The sequence below is a fragment of the Trichosurus vulpecula genome, chromosome 8 (assembly GCF_011100635.1).
Source record: "Trichosurus vulpecula isolate mTriVul1 chromosome 8, mTriVul1.pri, whole genome shotgun sequence".
NCBI classification, from domain to species: Eukaryota; Metazoa; Chordata; class Mammalia; order Diprotodontia; family Phalangeridae; genus Trichosurus; species Trichosurus vulpecula.
In genome coordinates this window covers 68,394,185-68,412,166 of record NC_050580.1, presented here as the reverse complement: position 1 = coordinate 68,412,166, position 17,982 = coordinate 68,394,185, and the positions used below count along the sequence as shown (strand labels likewise).

The following is a 17,982-nucleotide window of genomic DNA, read 5'->3' as shown; positions in this document are numbered from 1 at the left end:
GGAAACAATATGTAAAAGGTACTGAATCTATTTAAAAGAATACATATGTATTGCTGATGCTTAGTTTTTGCAAGATAGGTCACTTGCTATTTTGAAAGCAGATGCTTTTATGGTTCAGAAATATTTTTAGATGACTTAAAAGTACTAGTAAACTCCAGTATTAGTGAATTTTTTTTAAAAAATGCCTAAGAAGTATTTATTTTGTGCAGGAAAGTGTCCTAGGCAACACAGTTGCATCTTAGCTCTTTGAAGAGTTCATGATGCTTTATGGCTTTAGCAAATCCTCACTTTTGAGTATAAACTCACATTAGTTTAAAAAAGTCTAAGTTAAAGAATACTTTAAAAATACAGAGCTGTATTACTTAATACATGAAAATATAATATTTTAATTCATATGGTTACATATTTAAATGACTAGTATTAATAGAGGTCTTGCCTTTCTTTCATTAATTGAATATAAAAATATAATTAGCATATTAACTCTTTGAAACTATTGCATTAAACATTTGCAGGCAAGGCTTCAAAGTCTTTCATAAAATGAAGTGAACAAAAGCTGTTGGTTCCCAAAGTTAGCTCAAACCTTAACACTACAAATGCATTTACATTATTAATTTACTTAGCATACTTAGTACACAGATTAAGCTCTATTCCAGTTGTGATGAGTAAAAATGCCAAATAAGGTGGATCTGAATTAATAAAGTTTTATGTAATAATCAAATTGGCTGACACAATGTCCTAGTAGGGGTCAAGTCCTTCAGTCTTCAGTTTTATTATTTAGTAAATGTCAGAGCCAAGACTCACATGCACGTGTTCTAACTTGAAGTTCAATCCTCTTTCCACTACATGCTACAATGCACAAGAAAAAAAGATTCAAGAGCATCCTATAAGATACATGCATCAGTGTCAGTCCAAGGAACAAGATTATTGTTTTAGAGTCAGAATGGACCTCAGTGTCCATCTAGTCTGATGTCTTCATTTTAGAGTTGAGGAAATTGAAAAAAAAAAAACAAACGTTGGTCTAAGGGCCTTGTCCAAGGAACTCCTAAAAGAGGTCTGTGGTGAATTACTTTCTTAAAGTTAATAATAATCTAATAATTTACTTGTTTGTAGAAAACAAAGGACAAATAATAAATGGCCAAAGTGGAATTTGAATCTGAGTCATGTGGTTTTAAATCCACTGCATGAGATTTTCTCCACAGGAATTACTGGATATTATAGGCAGGTAGCACTTACTTACTTTTGATGGTAGGAAGTATATTTCAGTATCCTATTTTCTAGTTGAGAAGCAGTGTGAAACTGAGTGTTGAACTTAGAATTTAAAGATTGGCATTCTGATTCTGACACTTAAAGTTTTGTGATCATTTACCTCTACAGGACTACAGAAACTCACCAAGACTCATTTGCTCATTCACAGATAACTTCCAATTTACCTCACCAGAGGAAATTCCCACACCAGATAAATCACCAAATTATCTAGGTGGGCCAAGTAGGCTGAGCAATTTGTAGGAGTTTGAGCAGTTATTAGAACTAGTGAAGAGGAAAGAGAAATTTCCTCTTAACTCAAAGCAAGAGCCTCCAAGCTGGGTGCCTTCTGATCCAACTTTCAGAGGATTTGTTAAAAAAAATTATTCATTACACACCACTGCAAGAAACTCATCTTGCATTCTAAGTCTATGTCATGGAGTACGGTTGCCCATTATGTGCATTATAGACATAAGAAAAAGAAGAAAAAACAAAACAAACATTGGACGTACTTGGATCCGACAAGATGGAATCGGTTTTCGGCAAAAACTGATCACAGCGGACTCCTTGGTAGCCTTCTTTGCACCTGAGGAGAAGGGGATAAATGACAAACGTACACATGGGATAGTGAAAGTTTAGCCTCATCACATCAATGAGCATGAGGAATATTGGCATCAATTATACAAATGATTTCTAAAGTAACAGCCTGTTTAGTCTTGTGTATCTTTGGGGAACCAGTTTATTTTGATTCCCAGCAGAGAGAATGAGAGAAGATTCCATATATTCTGCACAAAGGCTTTGCCTTGATTTGGAGGCTTGGTCTTGGCTCAGAGAAGGTACTTCAGTGTAGCTGACTATTTGCTATGATTTTATGTATCAGTCGTGCCACTTACTACCCATGTGACTGTGGAGAGCCCACAGCTACTTAAACTCACTGAAATCCAGCTTCCTCTTGTGTGAAATGAAGGGGTTGAATTAGATGGCTGCTGATATCGCTTTCAGCTCTAAATCTGTGAATAATATGAAAACTAGGCCCAGGTAAATCTAGGTCTTTTATGTAGCACATATACTTAAAATTTGCCACTTTTTGGGGGGGGTGTTGCTTATTTTTGCAAAATCATGTTGAATGAACATTAAAGAAGCTGCAGTTTATTAAAAGAGACCTGTGGTAAGTTATTTTGTAAAATTAAAAATCATCCCCTAATTAATCTGTAGTAGATTAAGTGTTAGACTTGCAGTCAACAACAATTGAGTTCAAATCCTGCCTCAGGAACCTGTTAACTGTATAACCATTAGAAAATAATTTAATATCTGAGCCTCAGTTTCTTCATCTGTAAAATGGAGATACTAATAGCACTTGACACCATGATTTGTTGTGAAGATCAAACGAGATCAAGTATGTAAAACACCGTTCAAATCCTAAAGAGATAGAAAGAATCATAGATCCAGAGCGTGGACCTCAGAATCCATCTAATTCTCCCCCTTTTATATACATGCAAATTGAGGCCCAGAGATGTTAATGTCTTTCATTTAGGTGGCAGAGCACAGATTCAAAATAAAGTTGCTTGATTCTAAGGCTTATTAATGCTTTTTTCCATTGCACCATAATTTCTGATTATTGTTTTCAAGTCGAGCCAAACCTTTTCACAGGACCAATGATTTCAGAATCTCTCCTTACCACATATTTGCAAAACTACAAGAGGGGCCTTTTAGATTTGATTTTAGGAAGATACATTAATATGACCTGGTACTTTCGCTCATACCTTCTGAGCTCACAGGGAGGGGGAGTGGACATTTATCGGGCTTATTAGGGGACCAAGGTAAGGGAATTTAACCAGAAAGCTGAGCAGTGGGGCATGTAGCCTGAGCCTTGCAAGTCCACTGTGGATGTGATCACTATCAGTTCACTCAGCTATGGCTCCTTGACTGCCTCTGACAAGTGCAGCACATTACATCCGCCTGTCCCTGTCAGTGCAAGAAATAGGAGTGGAGACCCAGGATGACTTGTCTTTGAATGATCCCTTAAAATGGAAGGTGGCATTTAATGGGCTTCTTTCTGCTTAATCTGTGCTGCTTGAGTTAAGAAGGGCTGCTTCCTGCAGTTTGCTCCTGGAATAAATTTGCCCTCCTCAGAGCAGCAGAAATTAGGCCTCTGCAATAAAGGCTAAGAGAAAAACCCAGATTGTTGGAGATTTATGAAATCTGGAGAAGAACTGAAAAGGGCCAGTGCATTTATAATCACATCAGTGAATTCATTCCTTAGAATACATTTTGTTTTCTGTGCGTACCAAACTATTAGATAAGGCCTATTTCCACCATGGCAGCTGAAAAGAATGACATCAAGGCAATTTTTCTACTTTTTATTGTGCACCAAAAGGTAATTCCTATAAATGAGTGGCAAGCTCTTAAACATCTTTTCAAGCATGGTACTCCAGAGAATATTTGGCATTTCTCATCACAGGTTGAGAGCCAATGTCTTTGATGTATGGATACTCAAGATACCAAACAGGCTATTTCAGAAAATTTGTTTCAGCAGCTGTACATTTTCATAACCTTTTGTTATTCATCTAATGAACTCATATTAAAGGAGGTATATCACTGCTTCTAACAGGGAAATAAATGTGATTGTGAAACTTTTCTGGAGAAAAACACCATTCTTGCTTTCTACTACACAAAAAGATGTCAATAATGCTGTTTGTCAGCTTTGGTTTGTAGAGAACCACTAACAAACAAAGCATTTTAAATTTCAACTTGTTGCAGTGTTGAGGTTAATGCCCTGTATGTTCAGCATTGATTTATTTTGTTCTCTGTAGGATCTTGATTTCAGCAAACAGGGGCCTCAAAGCAGGCACTACTTTGGTCTAAGTACTTTTGTTTGTTTTGATTTTTAATGATAATTTTGAAATGGTTTCCCAAGAAGGCAGGAGCTTTTAAGTAGAAGCTCTTTGTTTTGTTTCATACTTAAGTCAAAACCTGTGGTTATCATGTCTTCCCCCTCCTTTCTGGGAAAATGAAAACATGAATACATTCTTAGGCATTAGGCTGATTTTTAGGGACATCACCCACATTAGACCAAGGGTGCCTACACTAAATATGCTCAGTTAAGGTGACTGTACACATGCTGATTTCATATCTTAATATGAGATTTCCATGGATGGAAGCCAATAAAACATGTTCATGTTGGGGACATTAAACTCTGTGCTAAGTAAACTCCCATACTGCTAACTGAAGAACCAAGGCCATTATCCTTGATATGAGAGCAGGTGACAGTGCTAATTGGTCCTGTGTCTTTAAAAATGAGAAATTAAAGTTTCCATTTAGGAATCACACGTTTCCAATTCATGAGTTCAGACACTTCCAAATGGGTGACTGAATGTAGCCAACAGAGTGCAAATGAGAGGATTTGAATTTATAGCAATATTAAAGAGAGTAAGCAAAAGGGGAAATCTTAAAATGTACTTGGTTGGATGAAACAATGAATCAAGACTGAGTATCTGACAGTCTGATGGGGAATTTTCAAAAAGCGAAGTTTTGAAAGAACAACGTACATATTTTTGTTTGTTTTTACTCTTTTGCCTTGATATCAAAAGCATGAATATTTGAAACAAGGATGATTTGTGTGACAGGCCTTTTGTGTTCTTTAGGCTTCATTATAAATTTATCTTAATTTGATGATAAATGGACACTACATGAGTGGTTTTCTGATCACAGAATAGGAGTTAGAAGAGACCTTAGGGGTCAACTAGTTCAACTCATATCTGAAAAGGAATGCCCCCCCAATGCAACATTTAATCTTTTTCCTTGATGCCAGTTTCTTAGCCTCAACTGCCTGCTAGGTACCTCCACCTAAATGTTCCTTTGCCATCTCAAACTCACCATGAAAAACAGAACAGGAATTTTCTGCTTTCCTAAACCTACCCCTCCTCCTAACTACCCTATTTCTGTGGAGGTCACTACTCTTTGTGCTACCCAGTCAGTTTTCAAATCTTAGAGCAATCTTCAACTCTTCCCTACATTCATCAGCATCTAAGTGGATATTAGACTTAGAGATGAAAGATCATAATTCAAATACTGCCTCAGACACTTAGAGCTATGTGCCCTCAGGTAAGTCACCTAATCTCCCTCAGCCTGAGTTTCCTAGTTTATAAAATATGGATAATAGCTATCTACCCGCTACCCCAATCTACCCCCACCAAAATTGGTATGAGAATCAAATGAGATAGCACATGTAAATCATTTTGCAAATCTTAAACCTCTAAATAAATGATAGCTCTTATATTTGAAGGACAGGTAGGTGGCACAGTGCTGGACCTGGAGTCAAGATGTCTCTTCCTGTGTTTAAAGCTGGCCTCAGACACTTACTTGCTGTGTGACCCTGAGCAAGACACTAACCCTTTTTGCCTCAATTTCCTCATCCGTAAAATGAGCTGGAGAAAGAAATGACAAACTTCTCCAGTATCTTTGCCAAGAAAACCCCAAATAGCATCACAAAGAGTCAAACGTGACTGAAAGTGCCAAACAACATGACATTTCACTCAGTTGATGAATCTTGTCAATTCTACTGCTAAAACTCTTGAATCCATCACTTTTTTCTCCCCTTATAAACCACTTCCCTAGTTCAGACATTATCATTTCTAATCTGTACTACTGTACCAATTTCTTTGTTGGTCCTTCCTGCTTTTAATTTCTCCCTTCTTCAGTCTAGCCTTCATATAATTATCACCTTAATGCATATAAAGCATAGATCTCACTGGTTACTTTCTTACTAAGGAAATTTTAACAGGTCCTCTTTGCTTTTATGCCTGATATTTAAAGGTATTTAAAGGCTTCTACAAATTGGTTCTTGACTTCCTTTCCCAATTTTGTCCTTGTTCAGCTCCTTACTCTAGCCTACTAGTTCTGGTCCAACCTGCATTCCATCTTCCATCTCTGTGCTTTTACACAGGCTGTCCCCATTCCACAAAGACCCTCCAATAAGGATATTGTATCTACATGTTATCACCCCCCCCCATTAGACTATAAGATTTCTCAAAGGCAGACAACAAGTATATACAAGATCCATGGAGGGAGTGGATCATTTATTTTTTTTTTATCTTTTTCTTTATATTCCCAATGTTGATTACAGCACATGCCATATTATAATTGCTTAATAAAGCTTTTTGGCCCAATGAATGTTTTTTATCTCTATATCCCCAGCATGCAACTCAATACCTTGTACGTGGTTGCCATTTAATAAACATTTAATCCGTACACCAGCAGCAAATGAGAGTCAATTTGGAGTCGTGAAGAGAGTCTGGCTTTGGAGTCAGGAAGATCTAGATTCAAGTTGTGTCAGCATAAATACTAATTTTTATGATCATGGACACAGTCACTTGACTTCTCAGTGACTTAGCCAATTCAAGAGGGCTGATAAGAAATGCTGCATAATTTATGACAAAGACATGCTGGATTAATATGCAGAATGAGAAGCACATTTTTGAACTTGGTCAATGGGTGACTTGCTTGGGTATGCTTAAATGATACAACAGTTCTGTATTTCTTCCTCTTCCTCCCCCAGGGAAAGAAGAAAAAAAGATCATGTTTTTTTTTTAATTAAAAAGACTACAAATTACAAAGGAATTGATGATCTATAACAGTGGAGGAAATTTTCTCACTAGGAGTTCCCTACACTGACATGATTATAAGCCCAGGACAAAAAGAACAACAAATGAAAAATAAGTGCAAAAAAAGATATCAGCATTTCACATGAAGAGATTTATTAATGGTGAATTTACTAAAGCTGGAAGGAGCTCATTCCATTTCTAAATAGTTCTAAGTGTTTAGAACTATTTTTCCTTCCTATTTGAAGGCTGAAATCTGCTCCTTGGAGCAGTTTCCACCCATTAAGCTTAGTTCTGTCCCTGGGGCAATGCTATAGAAGTGTAATTCCTCTTTTAGATAACAGACTTTCAAATACTTAAATATAGTAATCTTGTTCCTACACTGTTTCTTCCCTCTGATTCCTTCTATAGAGCCTCATTTGATATGATACCTCACTATCTTAGGCACTGTCCTCTGAATGCTATCCAATTTCTTAATACCCTACTTGATTTGGATCTGAACATATAATTTCCTATGTAATCAAATATTGCCTTAAGCAGAGCAATGCTTTCCCCTTTTTCTCCACCAATCAAAATGCTCAGTCCTTTCCATGCACCCACCTACACCACAACTTCCAAGACAAATAACTCCCCACTCACACCAGAAAACTAGCCCTGTAAGAATTTCTGCACAGTGGCCCTGCTCTCCTAATTGGTGATTGGCTCCATCTGGAGACCATCTCAGGTGTAGTCACTCTTCACCTTGCTACCTTCTCTCTGGCCTCTTTCTCCAGAACCTTCTCCTAGAAATCTGCCTAGTTTCTTCACAAGAGCCATGCTTTTCCTCCCACCCACCCACCTACCCCTGCTGTTCTGGAACAGTAAACTATGATCCAATCAACTTTGCCCTTGTTCCTGAAGGAGCTGTGTCAATCTATCTCCTCTGGATCCACTCACTATCCTATAACTTTTTAGATCAAAGTGTTTCTCCCTGGCCACCATTCTCCTATGTCAGTTTTTTCTCCCTGTTGAACCATAAGCTCCAAAGAACATAAACTATTTTTAGATTTGGATATGTATACCTAGTACTCCACAGTGCTTGGTTCATAGTAATCCTTTAGGATAGAAACAGATGCAAGGATTAGAAGCCTCAGATCAGGAAACACTATCTACCAATATAGATCTATGCTTTCTCTACAACTTACAGTCTGAGAGAGTTACCTTGTGTAATGATAGGTTAAATGACTTCTTTGCCTGTGGTTACACAGCCAATGCTGTTCACTCTTCGTTATCAAAGAGGACCAATGACATCATGGGTGATATCTTGACTTACATATTAATTAGATTTAAGTGAGGCAGAGTTGCACAAAATCAGACTATCTCTTCCTGCACAGTCAAAGTCCAATGGTAGGACAAAATTCAAGACAACTGGAGATGGCCCAAGATGCAGTGGATGACCTTGGCATATTTGATGGCTGACCAAGATCTAATCACTCTACAACACTTGCTTCCACCCCTTTCATGGCTATTGCAACAAATTGTTCTAATCCACCCATTCTGTGGGGGGATATCTTCACATGCTTGTGCTATATCTTCCTAAGTGTCTGATAGGTTTGAGACCTGTCAGTTACCCTCAACCTGGTTTAGCCCATCTTCCAAGACAATTTACCAGGGTGTGGCTGTTGCCCATCCTACCATCACCTGAAATAGTCTCCAAATGGAGCCAATCACCAATTAGGAGAGCAGGGTCACTTTGCAGAAGTTCTTAAAGGGCTAGTTTTCTGGTGTGAGTGGTGAGTTATTTGTCGTGGAAGTTGTGGTATAGGTGGGTGCATGGAAAGGACCGAGCATTTTGATTGATGGAGAAAAAGGTGTGTAAGGCCAATCTGTAAGTGTAAGATTTTTCTGGCCCACTGAATAGGCCTCAGGTGGGGCCAACAAAGGGAGGCCTGAGTAGAGACAGGCCCACACCTTTGTGATGCCTATCATCAATTAAAGACCCTTCTCATCCCCCCTACAGACATCAAATAGGGCCAATTATGGGAAGCTTAGAGGTTTGTTTGTAGGCTGGTCTAATGCCTTTGCTTGCTAGGCACTAAGCCTCAGGCCCACATCGTTTCACTAACCAGGTGTGAGGCTCCAGGCCCACCCCTTTTGCTAGTTAGGTCGGGAGAAGTGTGAAACCCCCAAGGCCCTAAGGAGAGGTGCTAAAACTAGAGCCAATGGCGTGCACTCTGAGTTCTAGTTAGTCAGATGCTGGCTAGGACTGAGTAAAAAGAGAGCCCAGAACTGACAGCAGCAGAACTGAGAGCGGCATGATTCAGAAGCAGACAGCACAAGAGGACACTGAGGCAGCAAGAGCTATAGAAACCAGAATTTAGCCTAAGGAGAAGGAGCAGGACCTCAAAGTCTATAGAGCTGCAGAAGAGAGTGCTGAGTGGAGAGTTATGATTCAAAATTTCTTATACTTTGAGATTCTGAACCATTTGGGCATGTTCATGGTCATCCTGGAAGTCATGAATCTTGCCCTACTGATATAAGGGGAAGGCATTGCTCTGTTTAAGGCAATATTTGATTACATAGGAAATTATATGTTCAGATCCAAATAAAGTAGGGTATTAACAAATTAGATTGCATTCAACAGGTGAGAGAAAGAATTTCATTCCTGGGTGGCCTTAAGCCATCAGCCTTTAGGTTGACAGCCAAATGCACCCAGAGCCAAACTACACATCTAAAGCTCATAAGAGGAAGCACTTGAACTCAGATCTTCCTGGCTATGAGAACATCTCTTTTTGCTAAAGTACAGTGCACCCTCTTGGCATATAATAGGTGCTTAATAAATGCCTTTTTAAGGATTCAATTAGGTAGCGCAATAGATAGAGCATAGGACTTACAGCTAGGACCTCCTCCATGCAGGACACCTCTTTCCTGGCAATGCCCCTCTCTACCTCTGTCAACACTGTACTTATATGCTAATTTATTTCATTTAGTACTTCCTGACATTGATCATTAACTGCAATTTCACATTTGTTAAAAATTGTGACTGCTTACCTACTTCCAATATACTTAATCCCCTCTGGAATCCCACTGTAGGCTTTTTATAAAATAGCTGAATTGCTTTTCAACTTTTTAATCCTTAACAACATAGGCTGTCAGTAATATAGAAGCATTGTATGAATGGCATTTAAAGTCAACCAAAATACTCTTTTCACAGTTCATATGGATTTCCATTCTACTAGTCAGACAACAGAGAGTTTTTTTGTTTCAATAACTAACTACTGGTTCACAGAAACTGAAAAGAGAATCTATTGTGTGATTGAGTAATGCATTGACCAAAACTTTCCTTTTAAATGTCATTTTTGGACTTTTTCTATTACTCCAATTGCCCAAGTTACTAAAATTTAATAATTCACAGGAGTTTAAGAATAGGGTGTACTGTTCCTAATTAATGCTATTTAAAAGTTTATTAGTTTTCTTTTTCCCAGAGAAAAGTTACTAAGTCATCACTATTTATGTAGCAGCATAATATTTTACAGGCACATTGGTACATGTAGCACAAATTTTGTTACTAGGAAAAATACTGACAAAATTTTGTTCCAGATGTTATTTTTATGATCTAGAAAATGAAATGGCATTCTAGTGCAGTGGATGAAATAGCCCTAGATGGACTTAGCAGTCATAGGTGCCACGTTAGCATCCTTGGCTTTGGCAGATAGTGGCCTCATGAACCTTAACTTTTCTGAGGTTTAGTTCCTTCTTTTGTCTTTTGTAAAATATAAGTTTATATTAGATGATTTCCAAGGTTCTTTTCAGTTCTAAATTTTTGTCTCTTATTCTATGTCTCTGAGAAACTATGTTTCTAAATACCATGTAACTGTAAAATTATCTCTCTCCCTCTATTACTTTATCTCTGTCTCTCTCTGTCTCTCTGTCTCTCTGTCTCTCTTTCGTTCTCTGGAAAACAGGCTAGAATGAAGAGTTAGTGCCTGATAAACTCACATTTACAATTGTCACCTTGTAGACATACTAGACACATGTAAATTTCCTAGGGAAAAAGGAGAGTACCTTCTAATGAAACAAATTACAACATGGCATTAGCTCCTGCTCTGTTCTGAGGAATGCAGTGGATGATTTGTGTGATTTCATAAAGATCTGAAAGCACATACCTCCTTCCCATTCTTTGTCTAATAAATTTGTCTGACTCTTGAAACTGAAGGTTACCTTTAATCATTGCAACTGTTATCTTCGACTTATAATGTAAAGTAAACTAAGTCATGATCATTTTTTCCTGTGATACATAGTAATGTTTATTAGTTTGTTAACTGTGTTTGTGATTTCAGAGGTGCAGGGAGCCCTGTACAGGAGTCTCTCTCTTCTTTCACCAATGCCGCTCTCTATTTACTCTGCAATTCAGAATTTTAGTTAATTTCATAGGACATTGAGTGATGAAGGTACTTGTCCATTGTTACCAGCTTTCAGTTTGGATTCAAGGTAGGACCCGAATCCAGGTTTTTATGATCATTACTTGAACTTTTTATGTAGTATGTCATGCTGCCTCTTTTTAAAATGATATTTTACTTAAAAATAAAAAAGTAAAATGCTATACATGCAATCACATATGAACCTGTTGCTTAAAGAAGCAAATTTCTAGTATACAATAAAATGATAGTAGGCATTTGCACTACTCTTTATAGTTTGTAAAGCAGCTTTTATACATTGTCTCATTTGAGCCTTCCAACAATTGTATGTACTATAAGCATTATTATCAAGCACATTTAAGAGACAATAAAAATGAAGATTGGAAAGGATAATCTACCTGGACACAGTCACACAGATAATAAATTTCAGATGCTAGATTTGAACCATGGGCTTATGTAATAATATATCCACAATGGCAAGTGTTTTTTTCTGAGTAAATGATAGTGATATCATTTTGAAAAGCAACGTCCCTAAAAAACATCTGTTACTTAATCTCATTGACAATCTCCATCAATGCATATCAGATTAGAAATTTCCAAGACATTATGCAACCTTCCCTACCCCTCTCCCAAATAGCATCTAGTGGCCAACCAAATGATAATAGGACTTTCCAGTCTTGGCAAGATTCATCATAGGACAATAGTAAATTGTTAATCCTATGCCTGGACCTTTTACAAATGGTAAAATAAAAACTGTCAGAGTCTGCATTTGACTGGAAAACCAAGGTTATTTCAATTTCAAGAGTTAGGATACAGACTAAATGTTTAGTGGATAAATTAATCAAGAAACTTTTATTATGCCCCATGATATGACATATTTTATGTGAGACACTGGGGATACAAAGACAGTGAGACTGGTCTTACCATCAAGGAGATTTTCAGTTCTACTAGTGGACTGACTAATATATTATGACGGTGGTGATGATATGATTTGTGTATATATAATGGCTTCTGATTTAAAATAAGACAAATCTAAAAGGTAGAAAGTACAAGGATTATTGCCTCCATTTTGTTGAGAAGGAAACAAGCACAGAGAAGTCAATAACTAGGCAAAGATTACACAGCTAAAATGCTATTGAAGCCTATACTCGAATTTTAGGTCATCTACTTCCAATAAGCTGTTTTTCCAAACTTCCCAAGTACCTTCAAATGATTAAAATTTTAAAATGTTTTCCCCCTATTTTCTTGTTTACTAGAAAGTAACAGAGAGGATGCTTTACTTTTGCCCTCATTCTGAATCTAAACAAATTCCTTCTTGCACACCTGACAGCAGTTCTATCCAGTGACCTGCTAGCACAGTGTTTGGCATATACTGGTTACTTAATAAATGTTGAAATGATGAGGTTTAAATGAAGGAGGATTATTTAGAAGATGGGAACAAGGGCTAGGTTTAGGATTTCCATAGGACTTCCAAGAACCAAATTATTTGGAGCCAAAGCAAAGTGAGTTGGTGCCAAATGATTCTTTTCTCCTTTCAGTTGTAAAGAACCATGCTGAACCCATTCCTGCCTACTTCTCTTCTGTCTTTCTTGTCCATGTCCTTGTAAATCCTCCAGAGAAGGTGGAGTCTATGTGCTCATGCTTATCCTTTAGATTTCATGATATTATATATACCAATGAGACTATCTACCATTTATAATTTTCTCTTGGTACATGACTTACTCATCTCCCTTATCTGGTCACATTCCTCTCATTAAAAGAACTCTTAAGTTTCCATTAGCAATGCCGTGTCATCGATTCCTCTTATCTATTGGGGCAAGTTCATTGTCCATCATCAGAGTCAAATATACATGAATTGTTGAATTAGGTCAATGGGCTATCCAACCAATGGTCTATCTCAGTCTGAACAACAGATCTTGTTTATCTAGTTGATATTTCTCATGTTAATACCTCATTTAGGTGGCTAGAATATTGACAGAATTTGATACAGATAGCTCAATGTAATTTGCAAATGACTATCTAGAGGATTTTTTTTTCCAATTGAGAAATTTATTTAAACGGGTCAAATAAAACAGGTGCCTCCTTGTCTCTGTACTTAGAAGAAGGTGTTGAGTCTCTTGGTAGTAAAGCGTGGTTTGTGCTGGCGCCGTAGCACTCTGTGGGGCAGAGGGAACTTGATTTTGGAATCATGAAACTGCTTGACTGCGGGCCGGCGGCACTTGCTGGCAGGAATTTCTTCCACTTTTATGATCTGGATAGAGTGAGCCCGGGTACGGTGACGGGCTCCCATATCTCGGTAGCACTGAGTGACAGCACCAGCTGTGGTCAGGTCCCTGTACTCCCTGTACATGTTGTGGGTCCCACTCCTGGAATCGTAGCGCAGCCAGATGCCAAAATTTTTCACTCAAGAGGGGACTTTTCAAAGACCTGTCCACAGTATACAATTTCTCCAGAAGACTTCTTCATCTTTTTCAGCTGAGAAACGAAGTACCAGAATCGGGACTTTGCTACAACATGGTTAGGAGCAAAGATCCGCATCCGATAAAGAGGCGGCACTGGACTCTTGGGAGTAGGCAGGCAGCGTCCAACTACCTTATACTCTCTCAGGGTGCCCGAGGCCTTCATGGTGCTGCCGCCTCACTCCCCGCCAACCCGCAAAAGGCTTTTTTTTTTTTACTATATATAAGTAATACTTCTTCCATTTAGACTCTGTGCTGATCATTTGGAATGACAATGACAAAGCATTGAGAAGCATAGTTGCCCTTCCTTTATGCCTTGCTTGATATGAACAATCATTGCCTTATATCATCTGATAAGAGTGAGTTGTCTCTATTATCTTTCAAACTGTTATTTCATTTTAATATATACATGGTTGGAGGAAAACTTTTAAAGTGTCACTAAAAAAAGTAATTTTGTTGACTTTAAAAGTGTCACCAAATCATGATTTTTTGTAATTACTAAATAATTTGCACAATGAGATTTTGTATTCTCTATACTTTTTGATCAATTGTGTGACTGCTGTAGAATGCTGTTTGCTAAGGTTTGTATGTTCCCTTCTTAACTCTTCCATCAATGATATTTTAGATTATTCTCAAAAATATCTTATATAAATTGGAAAGAAGTCATTTATTTGATTGGTTATTGATAACTTCTCAACCACTTTTTAATATGGCCCATGGGTATTACTTCCCTCTTACAGATATCTTGAGAATCAATCATTTGATACCCTCAAGATTGTGGTCCTTCCAGAACAAGTCTGTATGCTTGGCTTTGTTTTTTTAATCTCTTCTTATTCTATTTTTTCTCCTCCAGAAGCATTTATATATTTTTTCAAATAACCCCTCTATTCTCACTGAAGTAAAAAAAAAGAGTGTGTGGTATAGACACCTGAAAGAAAGAATTGAGATTTTTCTAGCTATTGCTCCATCCAATTCTTCTGTACAGGATGTATTCGTGCCTCCAAAGTTCCATAAGTACCAAAATCCAGTGACACTGTTTTTCCTCATACTCAAAGGGATATGGAGTAAGCTAAAGTATATCAGACCCACCAAATCACATTTGATTTGAGTGAAATTGTGTAAACAAGAATGAATTTTTCATACCATTTCACAGAAAGGAAGAATTTTTTAAAAAAGCTGATTTCACATCATTTCATATTAGATGTGAAATATCAGACTTTTGTTTCTGAAAGACAACTATAACATCAGTGGTATGAGGTTTTTTCCCTTATGTCCCATCTTGGGATCATCTAATACAAATGTTTTCCTTTTATATTATTGAGACATGCCTCTCATAAGATTTACCAGAACTCTCACCAATTCTCAAATACCTAGTTAATTCTTTATAACCAAACACCCCCCTAAAGTTGGCTATCATGTCACTTAGCCAATCATCCATTTATAGCATAATTCTTGTAGAATTTATTGCCCCCTATTAGATCATTTTGGATAATTTTGTGTTTCTGGGAAACCAATTAACATTAGGAAGAGAATGCCTGTACTTTTCTCCCAGTTCTACTAGGGACTTTTATCACTAGCCTGCACAGATGTTTGCTTCATCCTCCCGAGTAATGGTTACTCATGGGGCTCCTAAGCTTGTGAACTGTATGTTCCTTACTTCTGCTGACACTTCTATATACAAATAGCATATTGTAGCCGCCTTAACCTTTAGATCCTAAGAGTTTCCCTCATGAAAACTGTTTTCTTGAACTTACATTCTTCCTTCACACACACACACACACACACACACATACACACACACACACCCCTTTGAAACAATATAGCCATAACATTTATTAGTCCATTGTGAATTCTAATTTCAGAAATCAACCTCACATTTAATGATGTCAAGGTAGTTAATAAGTAGGAAAGAAGGAAGAAGGTACATGTATTAAACATCTATTTTATGCCAGACATTGTACTAAGCACTTTTACAAACATTATCTTGTTTGATTCTCACAACAACCCTGGAAAAAGGGGCTATTATCATCCTATTTTACAGTTGAAGAAATTGAAGCAGTTAGAGGTTATATGACTTGCTCAAGGTCACATAGCTAGCAATTATCTGAAGCTATATTTTTACACAGACCTTCCTGATCCAAGGGCAAATATTATATCCACTGTGCCACCAACTGCCTCTAGATTGCTAAATAATACTATTTCTGTGTAGAAAGTAGAAATCGGGAAATAGACAAAACCATATTTCTTTTAGAACATTAAAAATATATCCCTGTCAGTGACTAGAAGGGTGAGCATGGCTATTATTGTTCTACTTTATATAGAAATGGGCAAGTGGAATCTGATGGAGATAGTATTTTTCAAAATATTTGTTCAAAGCAAGAGAACAATTGCTCAAATATTGGATGAGATAGAAGAAGAGAGGATAGGAAGATCTGAATAACTTTGTGGACAAATGAAAAGGAGAGATGAATGGTGAATATGAGAAAAGCAGTACTTTCCCCAGATCATCAATTCAGCCCCCTCTAGTAATTTATTAACCTATTTTTTCAAGTCACTAAACTTAATTATCACTTATTGTCCCAACATGTCTAGACTAGTGCTAAACCTTTGCTACAGGTTATGCTTCAGCATCTAGCTCAGTTCCTAGAATATAGTAGGCATTTAATATGTAATTCCTCAATTGCTTGATTAATAATATGTTGCCTAGCTCTACGATAAACTAAATTCCATGTTTCTTTTAAGGAAAGGGAATGCAAAAAAGTCTATATTCTATATTTAAAAAACAACTAAATTGAACATTTTTCAGGAGTCTATTTTCTATTCTATTGTTTCTCTATTGTCCACTAACAAAACACCAGCTTATATTCTACTGTTGATAGTACAATCGGTAATAGTTTTAATAATGGGAGTTCTCTGGAAGTTATCCAGTTAATAGCTATAATATAACTTAATTGACTCAACATCATTCAAGTGCTGTGGCATCATAGCAGATGTTACTATCATTCCAATTTTCTTCACAGGGAAATTATAAGTGATCCCAAGATCTAGAAAGCACTAAATGTAGAGAACAGCTATGTCACTGCTTTAAAGACAAAAAAGTCTAGACATCCAATTGAGTGATCTTTTAAAAAAAAAGCTATTTAACAACAATGTATGGTTTTAAGATTAAGCAAAAATGGTAAAATTATATGGAAAATAGATTTTCATGACTCTCTTCATAATACCTATATTTCCTAAGCCAAACACATTAGTTCATAGCTACTTAAATAACTTATTGACATTTAACTTCTACGTATGAAATCGGAAATGAAAATGAATGTTTTCACTGCTCTTCAAGTGTTTTTCATTAGCCAAGTTCAAATGTACATAAAATCCCATAATTTTGTGGTATTGTTGATTTTTAATGCCACTCATTCAAAAATTCTCAGCTATTATTTTTGAGCCAAAATTTCCCTAGGATCTAGCAAAGTGATTGGCACATAAGGACATGATTAAGAATTATTTGTTAATTGATTGGAATAAAGCCATATTTTTATTATATATATATATATGTATCTATAGGTATATATGAATATATGTGTGTATATTCATATATGCACACGTTATACTATGTATATGTATATGATGTGCATATATGTGTATATATAAATACAAATATGTACATATATACATTATAAATATATGTGTGCATATAAACAAACATATATACATATGTGTGTGTATATGTGTGTGTGCTATGTGGCTGTAAGCCATAGAGATCCCATTCAAGAAAGAATTAGAAATGAGGTTTAACCAAAGAACAATGGAAAGGCACATAGCAGGCATGATCAGACTGCAATCATTAAGGAATGTTAGAGAAGAGGTAGCAAAAAAGCTGTCACCAGGAAAAAAGGATGATTGATGAAAAATATGGGCTAGTCATATAGCAGTAACAATGAATAACTGATGGACGTGGCTCATGGTGATCAAGATGTTCAATATAATTCAATAAAATGATGACTAATGGGACCTTGGGCACCATTGAAAGGCAAAGTGTTCTAAAAAAGGGAATTGTCCATCCTGCTTTACTCTTCCCTGTAAAGACACCATTTGCATTAGTTCTGTTCTGAGTGTCACATTTTAGGAAGATTATTAATAATTTACAGTACACCTAAAGGAGGGTGAATAGAGATTGGTGATAAGAAAACAATTAATAGAAGGAATTCCAGATGTTTATTCTCAAGAAAACTTAAGAAGGATCATGATCACTATCTTCAGATATGCTTTTGACTCAAGATACAGAGG

The 17,982-nt window shown here is 36.7% G+C and overlaps 1 protein-coding gene and 1 pseudogene across 3 annotated transcripts in view; both read right to left on the bottom strand.

Moving 5' to 3' along the window:
- The window catches only part of NRG3 (neuregulin 3), a 1,185,022-nt gene that overhangs the window by 316,471 nt on the left and 850,569 nt on the right, over window positions 1–17,982 (bottom strand). For all 3 annotated transcript variants that reach the window (XM_036737009.1, XM_036737011.1, XM_036737010.1), the window contains exon 3: window positions 1,755–1,828. In XM_036737009.1, coding sequence (XP_036592904.1) covers window positions 1,755–1,828 — 74 coding nt within the window. The remainder of the gene's footprint in view (window positions 1–1,754; window positions 1,829–17,982) is intronic.
- On the bottom strand, window positions 13,276–13,886 carry LOC118830120 (annotated as a pseudogene).